At 41.7% G+C, this 20695-nt stretch overlaps 1 protein-coding gene across 1 annotated transcript in view; it reads right to left on the reverse strand.

Annotated features, from left to right (window-relative positions):
- Window positions 1–20695, reverse strand: part of SEMA3E (semaphorin 3E) — a 155288-nt gene that overhangs the window by 26110 nt on the left and 108483 nt on the right. The window contains exons 3-4 of the mRNA XM_083183083.1: window positions 19868–19927; window positions 19544–19663 (exon numbers count right to left, since the gene is read on the reverse strand). Of these exons, the coding sequence (XP_083039209.1) occupies window positions 19544–19663; window positions 19868–19927 (180 nt within the window). The remainder of the gene's footprint in view (window positions 1–19543; window positions 19664–19867; window positions 19928–20695) is intronic.

Here is a 20695-nt window from a genome sequence, read left to right on the forward strand (position 1 = left end):
ATTGCATACCCCACCCTTATGGGTGAAATGGCCCCCATAGTTAACGCCACCCCAGAATTGACGCCAACCCGAAGCGCGGCGAGCGCAGCGAGCCCGCGAGGGGCGGCGGTACGCGTCCTCTGACCTTTTCATATCCCCACTATCCACGTCGGTGTGGAGTTGATTTTATAAAGTGTGTCGAGCCCGAAGCATGGCGAGTGCAGCGCACCCCGCTAGGGGACGCGTAATACCTGTGAAGTAATGCGCGGCCCCAATACTGGGGTGGCGTTAACAATGGGGGCCATTTCACATGTAAAATACCCATAAGGGTGCCTATACAATAAAAAATCTGGGCCATTGGCCCTTTTAACATTGTCCCCTATGTAAAATCGCGTTGATTGCGTCGGTCGCATCGCATGCCATTATAATGGCATGCAATGGTCGCGATCAACGCGATTTTGTCTTGACGGCTAATTCAACACTACTCCCTATGTAAAATCGGGTTGATCGCGTCAGACGCATCCCAAGCCATTATAATGGCATGCAATGGTCGCGATCAACGCAATTTTTTCATTGATGGGGAAAAAAGGCTAAAAATACCAAATTATCAGGTCGGTCGCATCAATCGCATACCTTAAGTTACCTTAACTTACCAATCGCATACCTTAAGTTACCTTAACTTAAGTTACCTTAACTTAAGGTATGAGATTACCCACGACGGGCGCCAAGGAAACAAGTACCGTGATATTATTAGAAAGTAAAAGTGTTTAGGAATAACTGCAACTCAGCCATGTAGCAGAAGTCCACATGAAATGACAAATCGGGTTAAACAACTGCTAAGGCGCATTGTGGTAAAACTTGCCAAACCTCTGCTGATTCCATAGTTTAATTGGTTCTGCTGTCTTAGACTCTACTGCCCCAGATGGGAGGCTATTCCATGTGTCTACTACCCTTTCTGTGAAATAATTTTTCCTAATATTTCCATTGACCCTCTCTTCCTCCCTCTAGTTTCAGTGCAAGTCCTTGTGTTCTAAAAATTCTCTTCATTTGAAGAATGTTTACCTTCTGGACCTTGTTTAAACTCTTGATATATTTAAAAGTTTTTAAAACTTCCCCCTTTCCCATCCCAGCTCCAAACGATTCATAGAGATTTTTAGACATTCCGGATATGTTTTGTGATGTAGGCCATGCCCTTCTTTGTACAGTCTCTAATGTGTTTATATCCTTCTAAAAATATGGCCTCCAGTACTGAACACAGTACTACAGACAAGGTCATACCAATGACCTATACAGTGATATCCGGGTCAGCGGCAGGTCAGACCCGGATCATCGGCGGTGTAAATGGGGTATATCCGTGTCCATTTACACGGGTCCTCTACCCGGATAGGACCCGTGTAAGGGCCGGTGTAAATGGTCCCGCTGCGGGTCCAGTCACCCGCAGCGGGTCCACAGCGTGCAGCGCTGGGGAAGCTGTCCCCAGGTGCTGCGGGAGGAGGGGGGTCCCTGTGCAAGCTGAGGGGAGCGGGGTACCTGTCAGACTGAGGTCGGAGCGGGAGGGGATGATGTGCGCCGCTGCCACCGCTGTCCCCGGGTGCTGAGAGGAGGGTGTTGTCTGCAGCTGCTGAGGGGAGGTGGGGGTACCTGTCAGACTGAGATCGGAGCCAGAGGGGATAATGTGCGCTGCTGCTGTAACTCCCCTCGGATATATATATATATATTTATTATACCCCCCTTGGCAACGAGCAAGCATTTTTAACGACATCCACGAGGAAAGGCAGGGCTGACCCAGGTTCAGTGTAAATGGTGCAGACCCAGGTCTGACCCAGGTCGAAGTGCTGTGTAAATAGGGTATAAAGCAGGGTCAGACCCTGGAAACTCCAGCGTTCAAAGACCAGGGTCCGACCAGGGTTTTTGGTGTAAAAGGGGTATTACTTACTTGCTGCTGCTGATTCCTCTCTCTATACTACCAAGCATCTGACTTGCCTTCCTCATTGCTTATCTGCCTTTAAGTCACCTAAATATTGACTCCTAGATCCCTTTCCTCCTCTGTAGTTTCATATATAGTGCCAGTAATAATATATTGGAGTTTTGAGACCCAAGTGCAGGATTTTGCAAGTGCCAAAGTCTAGTGCCCCTGCTGCAGACCCTGAGAATACTTGTGATCCATAAGAGATGCAATATTCTTCTTAAAACTGCAGTTTTTGCAGAATTGAATGCATACATCTGCTGCAGCCCTCTAACTAGCTGTAACCATTAAAAGGGGAATATGTATTTGATATCCTAAAACTCTGAAAAATATAATGACATTTTGAGGTCTAGAATCTAGATATTGTGGTATATGTATAAACATGGCATTTTCATTATCTCATGAGCCACAGACCAGGTGAGTTGGGAGATGGAAGTGCCATTCACAGTGCTTTTTAGATCATAGACACTGCAGGGAGTGCAGGACTTACCTTGTGCCAATGGTTATTGTATCAATGATCTTCTGATTGCACTAATGATACTACACATAAATATGCATGATAAAAATACAACATGTTTCTGTGTGAATTGTACTGTAGTGTTTGACCATTACTCAGAGGCATCATTAGCCTCCCTGACACCCAGTGTGCTTAAAGTGTGTGGCAGGAAAATAAGCATATCCTTGCTGGAAGGGGCATGTTTCACACACCGACTCCTGTTTTTGGCACTCTGGGGGTCCAGGAAGTGCGGGCTTCTTAACATTGACAGGAGCCATGTGCTGTATGTAATGTTACCATAGAGTAAGAGCTGGCATTTTAGTGTCACCCCCTCAGCGGGTGACACCCAGGTTTGGTCCACAATCCATTTGTGATGCCACTGTCCTCACTATGAACCTCTGCTTACAAGCTATGTTAATTTTAAGATGTAAAGAAGCCAGGTGTTTGCCAGAGTATTTAACTTTGCTATCTTTATAGTGAACAAATAATTTGCAAATATTTGTTAACTCAGTAGCAATTTTACATGAAATGAAACAAAACCACATAAAATATAAGTACACCTCGTAATAATACTGTACTTCATTAACAATCCAAATTACAATGGCAGGAATGTACTGACCTCATTATAGTATTATTGCTAACTTTTCGTAAAAAAATGTAATTGTGTCAATAAATGTACTAAAAAGTTAAATTTTGCTAAGCAAATTGCAATATATATATATATATATATATACAGTATATATATATATACACACACACACACACACACACACACGTAGATATATATATATCTACGTGTGTATATATATATATATATATATATATATATATATCTTATACATTTAGCCAGATCTGTCACTCATCCCCTGTGTATATAACGATCCCAACCAGCGGGATACACAAACCCGCCCCCCCCCCCAGGGAAAAGTGTTCTATGTGTATAACGTTCTACACACTCCAAACCCTTGACATCACCTCCCCCCGCCCAGCCAGGGCTACAGTACACGCCCACCATCCACCATTACTCCACAGCCACCATCACTCCGGCACACCCCCCCTCTGCCAGCAACCCCCCCCCTCCGACACCCGCAACCCCCTCCTGCGATTCACGGGTCCCCCGCGCCCCCCCTCCCGCGATTTGCGGGCCCCACCCGTGACCCCCCCTCCCGCTATTCACGGCACCCCCCGCTGACCCCCTCCCACAATTTGCAGCCCCCGCGATCCCCCCTCCCGCGATTCACAGCACCCCCACGCCCCATCCCTCGATTCGCCGCGCCCCCTCCGTGATTCGCTTCGCCCACCTCCCGCGATTTGCAACCCCCGCCTCCTCCCGCGATTCACGGCACCCCCCTCCTGCGATTTGCGGCCCACCCGCGACCCCCCCTCCCGCAATTCCAACCCTCCCTCCCGCAATTCTACCCCCCCTGCGCCCCCTCCCGTGATTTGTGCCCCCCCCCCCAAAAAAAAAGTGTCCCCCACCCTCCTCTTTAGTCCCCCTTATGTCCACACACCCCTATCACTACCCAGCCTCCTGTTTTCCTGTGTCGTGACCTCCGCCAGTGGGGAGCCGCTGACTCAAAAACACCCTACTATACTATTGCACACACACACCTATACAACACGCACTCACCCCCCCCCCCCCCACACCCACAAATGTCACGGTACCCTCCACACTATCAATGTACATCTTACTCTGTAACCGCTTTTTAATTCAACAAAACAATACACACCCCCTTCCAAATCATATGCTCTCTATTAAACACATTTCACCTATAACTCAAGTAGCAATACAGGCATCTTTCATACAATTCTAACCATATGTCTCACAATACAAACGTTCACAAATTAAGGGGGCGCAACCCCTTACGACGGTGTGAAGAGCGCCTGTAGGGCTCGATGAATCACCTAGTATATACATATATACACACATTATATATACAGTATACACACACACACATAATGCAAAATTATATTATTTTAATAACTTATTCAAAACCTGGGACGCCTGGAAACTTTTAAAAAAGGTTGACTCATTGCAACTCACTTGTTGTATCCGTTCATTCCCAGATGTTAAAAATTTCAGCTGAGGAGGGATTACACATACATGATAATATCTATTGGATAAGGTTAAAACCTTAGAGATTTGAACTATTTTGACATTGGCAAATTATATGAATACATAGTAAGGAAATCAGATTAAATGAAAAACAGCCATTTAAGCTTTGAGGTAAAATTAGAGCGTTTTTAAATAAATATAAATTTCAATAATAGTGAAACAATAAATTTGTTAGTATGGCATCACTGCAGTTCTCAGAAAAGCTCATTTGTGTACTGGAACATGTGAATGAGCAGTTCATTTATTCTAGTATACATCTACAGTATGAAGAATTACCTAAACACAAAAACTTCTATGATTTCATTGTGACATAAAAGAATGCAGAGTGAGCAGTTATTTTGGAGAAAAGAACAAGGGTTAATTTTTATTTTATTTTTTATTATACAATAAGTAAGAGCATGCAGCAATTTGCTTTGAAAAATATATTGCTTTTCTTATAGAATTACTGTGTAGGGACAAGGTTGCGGTTGAACTACAGTAATTCCACCTCACCATTCAAACTCAGTTGCACCTCATCCCCCCCACTCTTTTACCCCTGGATATTGGAGGTACGACTGGATATCATTTAGCATTAATTATGCTATTAGAGACACAATGACCTGTGCCTCCACCGTTTTTCAGTTCTCAAATTACCTTTATCTTTGATTGCCTGATGCCTATACTCAGTAAGCACCAGCCATCAGAAGGGACATTTGTGACTTGTGTCGCCTCGTACACACAGGGCGACACCTGCCTCCGTGTTGACGGACATGCTAAGCACAGCTCACTCGAAACACAAGCGATGAATCCGCGATGTGTGTGAGTGATCTGTGCTGATTGGGGTTATGACTATTATTTATAGGCAAGACCCCGCTGATCTAGCAAGCTGGTGGCGATAGCGACGGGCGGCAGTGTTCACTGACTGGAGCCACTGGAGACTGGAGTGTTCGGTGCTTCATTTTTAGTCAGATCGCTTAGAAATGGGTTTAAAATCACCCCGTGTGTATGCCTCTTTACATTTATTTGTTACATAATGTATACTGTATGTGTGATAAAATCGTTTCAAGTTATTTTTTTTTTAATAACAATTTTTATTAGGCAATTTTTATCACTACAATAATAACAAAATGTTGTGTTCCCATCACATCATGACTCAAGAAACAATTTTGAGTCCAGCTCAAAAATATTCCACACATTACCAGTTTTACATTTTTTGTCATAAATAACATACAAATATCCAGCTAAATAGCATAAGAGTATCATACTGATACTCCTCCATATAACATATATTATCTATTAACAAAAATAATAATAATAATAATAATAATAACTTTAATCCCCCCTTCCCCCCTTTCCCCCCCAGCAGGAATCCCAACAGGTCCTCTCAGGTTATTGAATGCAACAAGTAGTTCCTTCAAACATGCGTCTTTGTCGCACAATCCAATGAATCAATATACACTCCACTTCTTATAAAACTTTTTGACCCCATTCTGGATGTATAACTTTCTTAGCCACCGTTATCACTATAGTTAGGAAAGGAACCAACTCCCTCTTCCTGCCCTTAAGATCCCAAGTGAAGAAATTAGCCAGTAACATGGCCAATGGGTCTTTAGTCAATTTTAATTTACATATCCCATTAATATATCCCATTAATTTCTCACTTATTCACTTTTTACTATAGTAAAATGCTGACTGAGTACCTTTACATTTCAGACATAGGCCCACCTCCTCGGGTACAAAGTGCTTACGCGGCGCCTGCGAAATGTAGGCCTGTGTAAGGTTTTCAAATATACCTCTTGTAGCATGGCCAATTGCAGAGTTTTCATTGTTTTTTCTAGGTGTTTAGATAAAGTATCATGTAACCGATGGGATATAGAGCTTCCACATCTCAGCTGCCTTTGACCATATAGCCTCAGGAGTCGTCGGGAGAATATATATATCTATCTATATCTATATATATATATATATATATATATATATATATATATAGATAGATAGATAGATAGATAGATATATATAGATATATATATATAAAATGCAGTCTATAAGGCCCAGTGGCACTAAGCACAAAAATAACCTGTAAAGGATCCTGTTCATTGTCCCTAAATATAGGAGGAGGCATGGTCTGAACATAATGCCTGGCCTGCAAATACATATAAAATTCCTTATTGGTGACAGAGAACTTGGATATCAGATCTTGGAATGTACGAATGTTTCCCCCTGGGTTGAACCCATATTTTATGGAGAATATTCCCCTATCTCTCCATGTGAGAAACGGTGGCCCAGAAAGACCAGGTACAAAGTTAGGATTACCCCACAATGTGGCATATTTCATCACACTGTGTCTGCGACCCAGTTTCTTGTTTATGGCCTGCCATACCAGGTACGTGTCCCTAAGCAGTACATCCTGCAGGGCTTGTGGGGGCAGAGACACCTTAGGAGTATGTAGCAGCACCGCTGTAGAATATGTGGGGAATATGTCAGCATGTAGAGTTTTGTGTGTATAGCTATCAGTGTCCTGTAGCCAATCTAAGATATACCTCAAAAATACTGAATGAGTGAACGCGGTCAGGTGTGGAATTCCTAACCCCCCCTCCGCCCTTCTGGAATAAAGCTTATATCTAGATATGCAGGCTTTTTTCCCTAGCCAGAGAAAACTAAAGAATGCAGCAGTGACCCTCTTGATATCCATTTTGGACAATCTGATTGGTATAATCTGAGTACAATAGGAAAGCTTCGGGAACACAATGGACTGCAGTACCGCTGCTTGTCCCATCAGGGATAAAGGAAGAGATCTCCATGCCTCGAGCTGCCTCCGAATACCTGCATAATACCATCAAAATGAATCTGGTATATTTGGGACAATTTATTAGGTACATTAACGCCTAAATATTTAATGGCGCGGGTATTAATTTTAAACTGTGAGAGAAGTGACATAGAAGACCCAACCGCGGTTAGTGGCGGCACTAGGAGGACTTCTGATTTATGAAGGTTAGCTCTATATCCTGCAAATGTTCCAAAGTCCTACAAAAGTTTTAAGGCTGTCGGGATCGACGACTCTAGGTCCGATACAAAAAGCAACATGTCGTCGGCAAATAAACCTATTTTCAGGTTAGTGGTACACACCCTGATCCCCCTAAATGATGGGTGAGAACGAATCGCTATAGCCAATGGCTCTAACGCTAATGCAAATAGATGGGGTGACAAGGGGCACCCCTGTCTAGTCCCCTTCTGAATCAGGAAGTGTGAGGATATATAGCCATTACATGCTACCTGCGTCAGTGCATTGTGAAATAGCAAACAAAGAAGTTCTACAAACTCCTGGGGGAATTCAAAGTGGCTCAGAGATTCGAATAGGTAGTCCCACGCTTCGGGTTCACGTTGATCATGGCGTGGCGTTAACAATGGGGGGGGGGGGGATTGAATGAAAAATGTTGTCTGGGGGGCATTTAACATTGGGGCCAATGTAAAATCGGGTCTCAGGGACCATTTAACATTGGTTCCAATGTAAAAAATCGGGTCGGTTGGGTCAATCACATTGCATGCAATTTGGTTGGCCCGATTTTTGCAACCCGATTGCATACAATTAAAATCGGTGAAGCCGTGCTAGGAAACAAGTACCGTAAAATACAAATCTATTGCTTGAGTTCATGGCAGCGCGTAGCATAATGAACCTGTCATAAAGCATTTCTTTATATTAAATATGGAAGTTATCAAAAATCAAAATCAAATTGTGAAAAATCAAATAGTTATACTAAGATAAAATAGAAAGTAGATCTATAATAAATACCATTCTCAATATCTGATATGGAATATACTAAACAGACATTAGAAGCTGATATTGAGAAATATTTTTGGCATAAATCTTCAATAAATATTTACTTTTTTATGTCTGAAAGAATATTTAATTTTTTTAGTGGCCTTTTACAGAATTTACTGATTTTCTTTTATATATTTCTTTGTAATATTTCAGTTTGGCACAGAAAATATGAGTGCAAATATGATTTTGCTTAACATTAATAATCTAAAAATTTGAAGTTTTTTGTAACATTTGATATCCATTTCAAAACAGCAACAATAAAAATTGGCTTGTAGAATAATAATAATAGCAATAATATTGTCACAGAAAAAAAATAAAATATTTATTCACTGGCTCAATACTAAGAGGGGCATTCAATTAGTCGCAATAGCTTCACCACCTTGAATCCTGACCATAATACATTTCTAGACAAACGTATGACTGTTACTAAATAGTCTGTGTGTAATATTTTGGATGCAAAAACAGAAAAGCAGCGGAAGTTCACAGCTTTGCGAGCCATGTAATGCCACCCACCGCCTGTGCAAATGCCCGCCCCTGCTAAAAGTTTTGCATAAACATCCATTCGCAGGCTTGCGTGAGAGCCCAAAATCATTAGATGGTTGCCAATCATCGAATGATTTCTGTAGCGCTCGCTAATCTAAGTCACATTCACGCTCCGAGAAAAGGACAGGCAGCTGACAGCCGGTGATGGCCGCCCCCATTCGCATGGCGATGCTCATCGGTTTCCTGGGTGCACCCAGCATTTTCCTAGGTACACCCAGGAAACACTGGGTGTTTGCATGTGAATGCCCCCTGGCCACCTACTCCATGCCACCCCCCCAACTCCGAGGGCACCCGCAGAGAAGACCTGCACATGGGCATATTCGCTTCACCATCAAACTCCCTGTACAAATGTACAGGGAGAATTGTATCAGCGGATACATTTTGAGGGGTTTTTATGTTTATATTTAAGACACACATACAGTATTAAATGTGTTTTCCAAGAATAAAAGTAATAATAATAATAATACTAAAATAATAAGGCATTTAGTCACAGTGCCATAATTAGGTGTGTGCGAGTGGTGCTGCTGACCAGTGTGCAGGGTGGCCCAGCACAAGCTGCTCAAGCATAACACCCAGGGATGCCTCACATAGTTGGGATGTGGTCGATAGGTTGACAGTAATTAGGTACACTGTCAATAGATCAACCACTATTGGTCGACAGTCAAAAGGTCGACACATGAAAATGATTGACATGGTCAAAGGGGCGACACTACCACTAGGTAACTGGAAAATTGGAAATGGTCGACATAAGCTTTCCATGTATTTTTTTGAAGGTTTTATTTATACGAGGACATAGAGGGAAAATATAATAGTGTGCCCGAGGCATGGTGAATGAAGTGAGCCATGTGAGGCGATGCAGTACAATTATATTGAGTCCATGTCGACTTATGTTGATATAGTCACCAAAAACCATGAAAAACTCATGTCAACCTTTTCTATGTTGATCCCTTCCATGTCAACCTATTGCTTTTGTCGACCTTTTGACAATATTGACCTAATGCATTTCAACCTTTTTTTATGTGTTGAACAATAGCGGTCAACTTATTGACTGTCAACTTAATTACTGTAGACCAGGCATGGCCAACCCGTGGCCCTAATGCTGTTGTGAAACTACACATCCCAGCATGCCTTGCCATGGTTTCAACATTCCCTAATAGCAAAACTGGCAAGGCATGATGGAACTTGTAGTTTCACAGCAGCTGGAGGGCCATAGTTTGGACATGCCTGCTGTAGACTATATGACCCATACCACACAAAGTATGGCTAAGTGCCAGGTACATTTATTTTCCCTGATCCTGAAAGCCAATCCCCTTTACATAACATAATAATTACACATGTTCAAGGGGTGGAGACAGCACAGGAAGAAACAGGTTAAGGTTATATATATTTTAATTTAACATTAATATAATTAAGTATTATATGTGTTTGTGTGGAACAGTGTGTGTTTTACATGCAAGGATAAGAAAATTACATATTACATTCAGCTAATATTTGTGAGTTTCTTTCAATGCATACTTCACTACTGTATTGTGCTCCTCTCCGTGAAAAGCAGAGGGGGCGGTGCTTAAATTACATAAAATTACATTGTTTGCATAAATGTATCCCCGCCCCCTCCCAAAGCACCCATATCATCATCATTCTTCTCTGCCACCAAGGGGAATGCAGGGTTCAGATAAGAAGCAAGAAACTTGCCCACATTTAGGTAGGTTGGGAGGGCCACCAGATTTTCAGGAACATTCTGGAAAGTATGATCCACAGTATTAGTGAAAGTGACATTTTCAAGTCATGTTTCCAGTTTTTACGTCTAGTTAAAAGCCATTTAGTATCAGACTAGAAATGATTTGCAGGTGCCTTTATTACTATTTCACTGCAGGCTACCAAAATTATATAATGTTATTGAAATTTCTTGATTTAAGAGGTCTTCTGAAAGCTGTTCAATATTTATCAATTTAACCAAGTTATAAACACATTAGATATGTCAGCAGACACATCTGAAGTTTGAAGCTGAGTAAGGGTTTTGGCTCAAATTAAAATAATATCAAGCATTCCTATTTTCCTGGCTGGGCATCCGCTAGTATGTCCAAAAGCAGCATACAAAATATAATGATGTAATTCTTGAATAATGTTCAAGTAACACCCAGCTGCTACATTTACAAAGTATGAGGCAGTAAAAATAATGGCATTTCACATTTTTAACAAGCTGAATTTTAAGTACAGTAGATCATTGCATTTGTGTGGTTTGTTCGCTAAAGGGTGAGATGTACTGTTCTTGGAATGGATTTTACCTTTAGTACATTTGTTATGCATTTTAATGTTCTGTTTTCTACATACACTTATTAATAAATATAGTGGCTAGAAAAGTGTTTAACTTCTTTGGGAGTTTTTACATTTTATTTTATTCATGCCACCAAAGAATATAAAATATTATAATATATACTATAATGATTCACGGTTTATTCCACATTGAGAGGCTGTATAAATTGTAATTGTGGACAGAGGAATGCCACATTGAACACTGCCATTTCACTTGTGAATCCATTTCACCTGCTATCACTTAATAGGTGGTTCTAAAAAGTTGTTCATAGTCATTGTGATTGGCCACTACCTTGTTGTTAGAGGACATACCTACATTTATAAATTGTGTGGAAGACACATTTTTATTGGATTGATTCATTGCCCCTGATGAAGTCCTAAGGGACGAAACGCGTCGGGTTGCGGATTTGTACTATATGTGGCATTTTTAAACAACTTGAAACTGTGGATGAAATCCCATATGCTGGAAAAAACTTTCAATAAATGTATACTTGTTTATAACTAATTTTTATTGATGTATGTACATAGCCACTAAGTGGTGTTTTCAGTAATAGCGCACCTCTATTCCTTTCTTATATATATATATATATATATATATATATAGAGTCAGTCCAAGCAACGGAGGCACTCCTGGAACTTGTAGTACAACATCAGAAGAGACAGAGGTCTGGGGGAAACGTTTTGGTCCTTTAATATGACCGTTTTCAAGCGTTTTAAAGGGAGCTTGAAAACGGTCATATTAAAAGGACCGAAACATTTCCCCCAGACCTCTGTGTCTGTGTCTTCTGTTGTTGTACTACAAGTCCCAGGAGTGCCTCCGTTGCTTGGACTGTATGTTTGGTGTAGCAATACACTTAGGCAGGCACCCGGGCATTACCCATTTGGGACAGCTACCCTGGAGTGCCGATCATCTTCTCTGTATGTATGTATATATATATATATATATATATATATATATATATATATATATAAAAATATATAGATAACAGTATGAATCATACAGCGGCACTCCACAGACGATTTAAAAGAGGTGCTTTATAGTGTCCCAACGTTTCGGGGGATGGATACCCCTTTATCAAGGTGTACAAAGTGCAACAGAACCACACAAAAAACGAACTTAAATACTTACATACAATGCGCTGGCATCTCCTCACCTGGCGTGGGGCGGCCGCACAGCTTCCAGCGCGTCTTCCGGTGCGTGCAGACGTCTCTGGACTCAGCCGGATGACGTCATTCCGCAACCCAGCAAAGTTGTTCCGTTGCCTGGAGACCCTGGAACGCATCTGGAGCGCACCGCGCCGCTGTCCACTTCTGGGGAGATCTGCCAATACACATACCATAATATAAACATAGAATAAACAACATGCAATGTGAAAACATATTCGTGCAGTATCAAGGATAAAATACGATGTCCAGAACTTATCTGGGCAATATTAGTGCATAATTAAGATGTCTTTTAGAACAATACTAAAAGGCAATATATACAGTGCAATAAAGTAATCTGAAATCTAATACAGGTTAATAAATAGGCAATGAATGGGCATATCACTTTTATCAGGACATAATTTAAACGGCACCTAGCATTAACTGAATCATAATTTATAGTGCTATGGAGCCATAGGTATGAAGTTGCCATGTGGTGTCATCTGTCAGTATGGTAGGATCTAGTAACTACACAAGATGGCCCACTTAGTATCCAAATGTATTGAGGTTGAACCTCTCGTTTAACCCATGTGGTTTACATGTGTTAAGTTGGAAGATCCAGCGTGCTTCCCTTTTTAATAGGGCACCTGCCCTATCGCCCCCCCGCTTGGAGGCTGGGATGCAATCTATTGCCATATGTTTGAAATCACTTAATTTATGCCCACTTTCCACAAAGTGTTTTGCTATGGGCTGATCAATAGATTTACCCCGAAGTGCATTACTTATGGCAGATCTATGAAGAGCCATGCGCTCCCTCATAGTTCTTATTGTCTTACCAACATATAGAAGATGACACGGGCATGTAGCAATGTATACTATATGCGTGGATGTACAATTTAATACATGCTTGATCTTGTATGTCTTATCCCTTTTGGAATTTTGAAATGTATTGCCCGTAATCATATGATGGCATGTTGTGCACTTCAGGCACTTATAGCACCCATGTGGTTTCGTCAAGAAGTGGGTACTGGGGTCTTCCTTCCCAAAGTCCGTTATGTCCGTGTGGACCACAAAGTTCTTGATGTTTCTCCCTCTTCTGAAGACCGCCATGGGTTTGGTCTCTCTGAGGTCAGTCAGTCCCTTGTCCGTTGATACGATGGGCCATAGGGCTCTTGAAGCTCTTTTTATTACTCTGCTTGAGGTGGTATAGTCAGATACCCACGGAATGACTTTGCACGCATCACCAGCGACCGAGACATATTGGGAGAGGAACTGGATAAAGTAATTACCAAATTCCTTGAGAGAGGCTACAGACTGAAGGAGCTGTTACAACACAAGACTGAAGTTATGCAAATTAAAAGAACGCAGTTGCTACTGCCTAGTGAGAAACACAAGCCCAAAGTCATTCCGTGGGTATCTGACTATACCACCTCAAGCAGAGTAATAAAAAGAGCTTCAAGAGCCCTATGGCCCATCGTATCAACGGACAAGGGACTGACTGACCTCAGAGAGACCAAACCCATGGCGGTCTTCAGAAGAGGGAGAAACATCAAGAACTTTGTGGTCCACACGGACATAACGGACTTTGGGAAGGAAGACCCCAGTACCCACTTCTTGACGAAACCACATGGGTGCTATAAGTGCCTGAAGTGCACAACATGCCATCATATGATTACGGGCAATACATTTCAAAATTCCAAAAGGGATAAGACATACAAGATCAAGCATGTATTAAATTGTACATCCACGCATATAGTATACATTGCTACATGCCCGTGTCATCTTCTATATGTTGGTAAGACAATAAGAACTATGAGGGAGCGCATGGCTCTTCATAGATCTGCCATAAGTAATGCACTTCGGGGTAAATCTATTGATCAGCCCATAGCAAAACACTTTGTGGAAAGTGGGCATAAATTAAGTGATTTCAAACATATGGCAATAGATTGCATCCCAGCCTCCAAGCGGGGGGGCGATAGGGCAGGTGCCCTATTAAAAAGGGAAGCACGCTGGATCTTCCAACTTAACACATGTAAACCACATGGGTTAAACGAGAGGTTCAACCTCAATACATTTGGATACTAAGTGGGCCATCTTGTGTAGTTACTAGATCCTACCATACTGACAGATGACACCACATGGCAACTTCATACCTATGGCTCCATAGCACTATAAATTATGATTCAGTTAATGCTAGGTGCCGTTTAAATTATGTCCTGATAAAAGTGATATGCCCATTCATTGCCTATTTATTAACCTGTATTAGATTTCAGATTACTTTATTGCACTGTATATATTGCCTTTTAGTATTGTTCTAAAAGACATCTTAATTATGCACTAATATTGCCCAGATAAGTTCTGGACATCGTATTTTATCCTTGATACTGCACGAATATGTTTTCACATTGCATGTTGTTTATTTTATGTTTATATTATGGTATGTGTATTGGCAGATCTCCCCGGAAGTGGACAGCGGCGCGGTGCGCTCCAGATGCGTTCCAGGGTCTCCAGGCAACGGAACAACTTTGCTGGGTTGCGGAATGACGTCATCCGGCTGAGTCCAGAGACGTCTGCACGCACCGGAAGACGCGCTGGAAGCTGTGCGGCCGCCCCACGCCAGGTGAGGAGATGCCAGCGCATTGTATGTAAGTATTTAAGTTCGTTTTTTGTGTGGTTCTGTTGCACTTTGTACACCTTGATAAAGGGGTATCCATCCCCCGAAACGTTGGGACACTATAAAGCACCTCTTTTAAATCGTCTGTGGAGTGCCGCTGTATGATTCATACTGTTATCTATCCTACTGTGCCAGGAGGCACCCACAGCAGTTGCTAGAAGTTCTGGGAGTGCCAGGCTGAATGTGCATATAAAAATATATAGATAGATAGATAGATAGATAGATAGATAGATAGATCTACATGTTGCTTGATAGGACTAATTTTGATTGTATATACACTGTACTGTTGATATTACTGGTTCCATACTAGTATCTGTGAGATTGTACACTCTATATTGTCAGGAACATATGATCTTCTATAGGTTAAGCATATATTCTGGGAATATCTTGCTTTCCATTAAAACAGTAAAAGGTGTTTTCATCTATTTTTATAATAACTGTGCTCCCTTGCTTGTTCCAAAGGCAATACAAGGCAATGGGGTAAGGCTCATAGGGTGGACAGTAATAAGGTCAACAGTCATTAGGTCAACAGGCCATAGGTCAACACCTGGAGAAGGTCGACATACCTTAGGTTGACAAGGTCAAAACGTCAACACAAGCAACAGGCTGACATGGAATAGGTCGACCTGAAGAAGGTTGACACAAGTTTCCCATGTTAGTTGTAGTCTATGTTGACATGGACACCTTATAAGTGTACCGATTCGCTCACCATGCTTCAGGCACAGTATTATAATCTAACTCTACTCTATGTCCACTTGGAGTTTGGTATAGTATGAAAAAAAAAAACAATTTTTAAAAAAAAAACCTTAAAAACCCATGTCAACCGTTTTTTGGTGACCTTTTCCATGTTGACCTATTGCTTATGTCGAGCCTTTGACCATGTTGACTTAAGGTATGTCGACCTGTTCCATGTGTCAACCTATGGCCTGTCGACCAAGAGCGGTCTACCTATTTACTGTCAAGCTTATTGCTGTCGACCTGCCGATTGCGTCCCAGGCAATGAAGGCGATTTGTTTAGCCACCCACTGACACGAAATTACCTAGAGACAAGTTCAGTATTATTTTCTGCTTGTGTCCACCCACAATATTAGCAATGCATGTAAGGATGACTTAATATAAATTCATATACATTATTAACATTAATATTCTGATGTAAAGGAATAAAAAAAATATATATTTGTGAACACTAACAGAGATATTACTTCCTAAACACATATAGTAATATTCTAGAGCAGAAAGAATACATACAGTATTCTCTATCACAGTGAGTTATGAGTACAATAAAGGGTGATCTGTTTTACATTGCCTAGAATAGAACAAACAGATTTGACAGTCAAAGAACAGGCAAATATTTTAGAATGGCCTCATAAATTCTTCACCTTTAACTACAAAATTGATTTATGACTCGTCAAAAGCAATACAGCAGAGTAAGGTTTATGGTCATTTACACATTTCCACCACCTACCTATATATTTATCTCTCAATCTACATTACATAGTATTTTGTTATTCGCAAGTGTCAGTGATGAACATTACAGGTTGGCTGTACATTTCTATACTATTGGGTTTTAGGTTATGTTTTAGAAATGGCCATTGCATCAAATTACATTTGTGGACATTTACGTAAAGTTATGCGATTGAAAAAAGTGGTGTTGGAAAGAACGATAAGATTCAGATCTTTTCCACTAAACCCATTTTCATAAATGTTTGTAGGGTATCCTCGATACTGCCTCTATTTGTGAGGACCAGAATTTGCTTCTAATCCAGAGATGGATACTATGTTTGTGCACTACAGTGATTTTTTTTTGTTTTTTTTTGTACTGAGCTTGCGTCACAATTGGGTACCAATGTAGTTGCTTAGTTGAGATGGACATTCTAAGCCTAAACAGGTTTCTTTAAAGTTAGAGTGCCATCTCTGTACACATCACGATGCAGTGGCTTCGCCAGTAGGGAAAAGACACAAGCAGTGGCGGATCCAGAGGGGGCGGGCTACAGCACAGTTCAAAATTAAAATAGGGGAACGACCCCCCATTGCCACCAACTGCCATTCCAAACTGACTCACTGGCAGTAGGTGTGGCTCCCCTATTTGAATTTTGCACTGTGCTGCAGCCCCTCCTCTGAAAACGCCACTGGACATAAGACTTTATAAAGTTTGCCATGGGAAAAAAAACTGTGTAAGTCTTGTGTTTTTGCCCTTTTGACAAAGCCACTGCATAGGGAGTTTCATTACTTAAAAACTCTGGGGGCACCGCAAACCCAGTGCTGCCCATATTTCAAATATGACAGCAGCCATAATGTTGGTCTAACAACATTACCAACCCATCAATCTGAATTATAGTTATCTAGTGCGGATTTATCACCCTCTTCATCATCATCTCTGCAAACATTCCAGTAGCTGCTGCATTGGCATATATTTTTTTTCAGTACCACTGCGCAGTTGTAAATGCAAATGCTGCACTTAACTATAATGACTTATTAATGTTACCATTTTTACTATAGTGCAATTATATTTGGCAACACATTACAGAGAATATTTACTTACGTACAGACTAGAAGGATATTTGGACAATTTGTCATCTTGGAAAAATAAATTGTACCCTCAATTGCACACTCCCATGGACGACATACGATATTGTTGATTGACCGTACTGCACAGTGAATCAAACGATATTGGGCCTAATTCAGAGTTGATCACATAAGCAAAATCTTCCTAAAATGGGCAAAACCATGTGCACTGCATCTGGGGTAAATGTAACATGTGCAGAGAGCGATAGATTTCAGCGTTTTATATTGCTTCTGTGCAGGGTAATACTGGCTCCACTTCAGATTTCATTTTGAACATTATGGGGCAGATGTATAAACGGTCGTTATGGGGGAGAAGGGGTATTAGCGCACGTTATGTGCACTGATACCGCTTCTCCCCCATGTATGACGCGGCCGGGATGCGGTAATGGACAGGGGCGCTATGCGCCCCTGTCCATATCGGCGCTGCTATCAAAATGATAGCAGGCCGAATGTATGAACGGTCAGCATCGCTGACCGTTCCGCACGAAGCCGTACTAAACAGCAGGGAAAGCGCTGTCCCTGCTGTTAGGTCTGGGCTGCGATGGGGATCTCGCGTGAACAGCGAGATCCCGCGCATGCCCAGTGCTGCCGGCCGGGGGACAGGAGATAGCGCATCAGTATTAACTGATGCGCTATCTTCAGAAAGGGACATCGCCGAAGGGGGGAGTTAACGCTCCCCCGCTTCGGCAGACAAGATGTTAATACATCTTGTCGATGTCCCTTCCTGCTTCGCCTCGCTATTGAGGCGAAGCAGGAAGTATCATAGCGGCGCGATAAGCGCTGCTATGATACATCTGCCCCAAAGTACCTTACCTAAATCCAGGCCCCCATCCACTGTCACCAGATTCTGAGAGATCAGGCTGAGAAAATAGGTGAAAAGTGGCAAATTTGGATGTGTTTAACATCTGATTCAATGTGTACAGTAGTCACATAAGTATAAGGTCTGACCTCTGACATGGGCAGCACACCGGTAGCAGGGAATAGGATTGCATGCGATATATCGCATATAAAAAGGACCACAGGCGATATATTGCTTGAGGATGGTTCGGCTGCGACTTCTCCCCTTGAAGTCGCAGTAATGGATGGGGGCTTTTCCTCTCTCATATGTTACATTTGCCCCACCTGCAGTGCACATGGTTTTGTTTATTTGAGAAAGAATTTGCTCTTTGCGATCAACTTTGAATCAGGCCCAAAGTGTACAGCTATGCATAATACAATGTAGGATGGAACAAGAGATTGGTTTGATGTTCATTAAATCATACAATGCGCACCACCCATCTATGATGTTCCTGGGTAAAGGAAAATCACCCTAACCATAGCCATGATTGCCGGTTGTGTCCTGATGTGCACACTGCCTTACTTCTTTCCTTGTCTCCTTGTCCATTGCAAATAAGGGGGGGGGGGGGGGGAGGCATACAAACTCCACACTTAAATCAGACAACCTTTCACCCCAATGGCTCTCAGATTATACAGCTGTCTCAGAGGACAGGAATGTAAAAGGCAAAATGTAATCTATCTACTGAAACCTGTAGTTGTCAGAACCATTGTTGTGATCATGATGTGATTCGTTTTCACTAAATTATAAATATGGTAGAATGTTTGCTTTATAATAAAATAATCCTTCATTAAATTTTTTTTTTTTTTTTGCTCTTTAGTCCATTCGTTAATGTTCATACTCAGGTGCATATAATATATTAATTTCACTAATGTCATCTTCGCTCATAGCTCATACTGTATCAAAATTACACATAAATAAATCTATGCCAATCAAAAAATATATGATCCAAACAATTTAAAAAAAAACCAAATGCCTTTCACAAGGTCACAAAACTGTACGTAAAATTAAATACATTTAGGTAAAATGACAAAAGTTTGACAGACATGTACCTAGATACAGTAGATTAAATGTAAAGAACATGCATGCTTTAGCCCTGACAAAAACAACATACCTGTGACCGAAGTCCGACTCTTATAAAAATGCAAAGTGGATCAAATGCTCCAGTTCCACAAGCCACAAGGTGAGTCCTATTGTAATGGTGAAGTACGCGGATAAAATTTGCGCATTCTCTCTGAGGATAAATGTACAATTATATGGTGTAAGTAAATAATCCTGTTGTCAGAATTTACACATAAACAATTATAGATACTGTATTTTTATTATGTTGAATATTGTGTTATAGGATAATGTTGGAAAGATGTTATGCTTTTATTAAACTTCAGAACTAAATATAGCACTATGTCCGCTCCAAACAAACATATAAATACGTATTTACCGCGGGTCTCCCTTTCCTGTAGCAGTCCTCAATCTGTTGGTCTGTACTGGGCCAATTTATCTAACAGAAGGAAACAAAATGTTTTATTAGTATTGAGCCGAATGTTTATTGTCAGAACAAATTATGAAAATATTGGTACTTGTTTCCTAGCACGGCCACAATCTTGTGGATCGTGTACCTTTAAGTTAAGGTACACGATCCACACGATGGACCTGATTTCCTTTGAAATCAGGTCCATTTTGCCGGCTAAGACACAATATCGGGGGCATCGCGTCGGTCGGGACCATTAACATTGGTCCCGACGCGACCGACGCGATGCCCCCGATTTTTCCATAGGCTTCAATGTTAAAAAATATTTTAACATTGAAATCGTGTCGGGAAAGGTAAAATATCGGGGGCATCGCGTCGGTCGGGACCGTTAACATTGGTCCCGACGCGATGCCCCCGATTTTTCCATAGGCTTCAATGTTAAAATATTTTTTAACATTGAAATCGTGAGAAAATGTGAAAAATGTGAAATGGGCCAATATGACCCATTTCACATTATAGATGTCCCCGTCGTCACCCCACGATAGACGCCAACCCGAAAGGGTGGCGAGCACAGCGAGCCCGCGAGGGGCGGCGGTGCGCGTCCTCCGACCTTTTCATTCCCCTACTATCCACGTCGGCGTGGAGTTGAGAATAGAATAGTGTGGCGAGCGCAGCGAGCCACCGAGCCCGAAGCGTGGCGAGCGCAGCGAGCCCCGCGAGGGGACGCGTATAACTTCACAGGTATATGCGTCCCCTCGCGGGGCGCGCTGCGCTCGCCACGCTTCGGGCCCGGTGGCT

Source organism: Crinia signifera, chromosome 4, assembly GCF_055691185.1.
Source record: "Crinia signifera chromosome 4, ASM5569118v1, whole genome shotgun sequence".
NCBI lineage: Eukaryota > Metazoa > Chordata > Amphibia > Anura > Myobatrachidae > Crinia > Crinia signifera.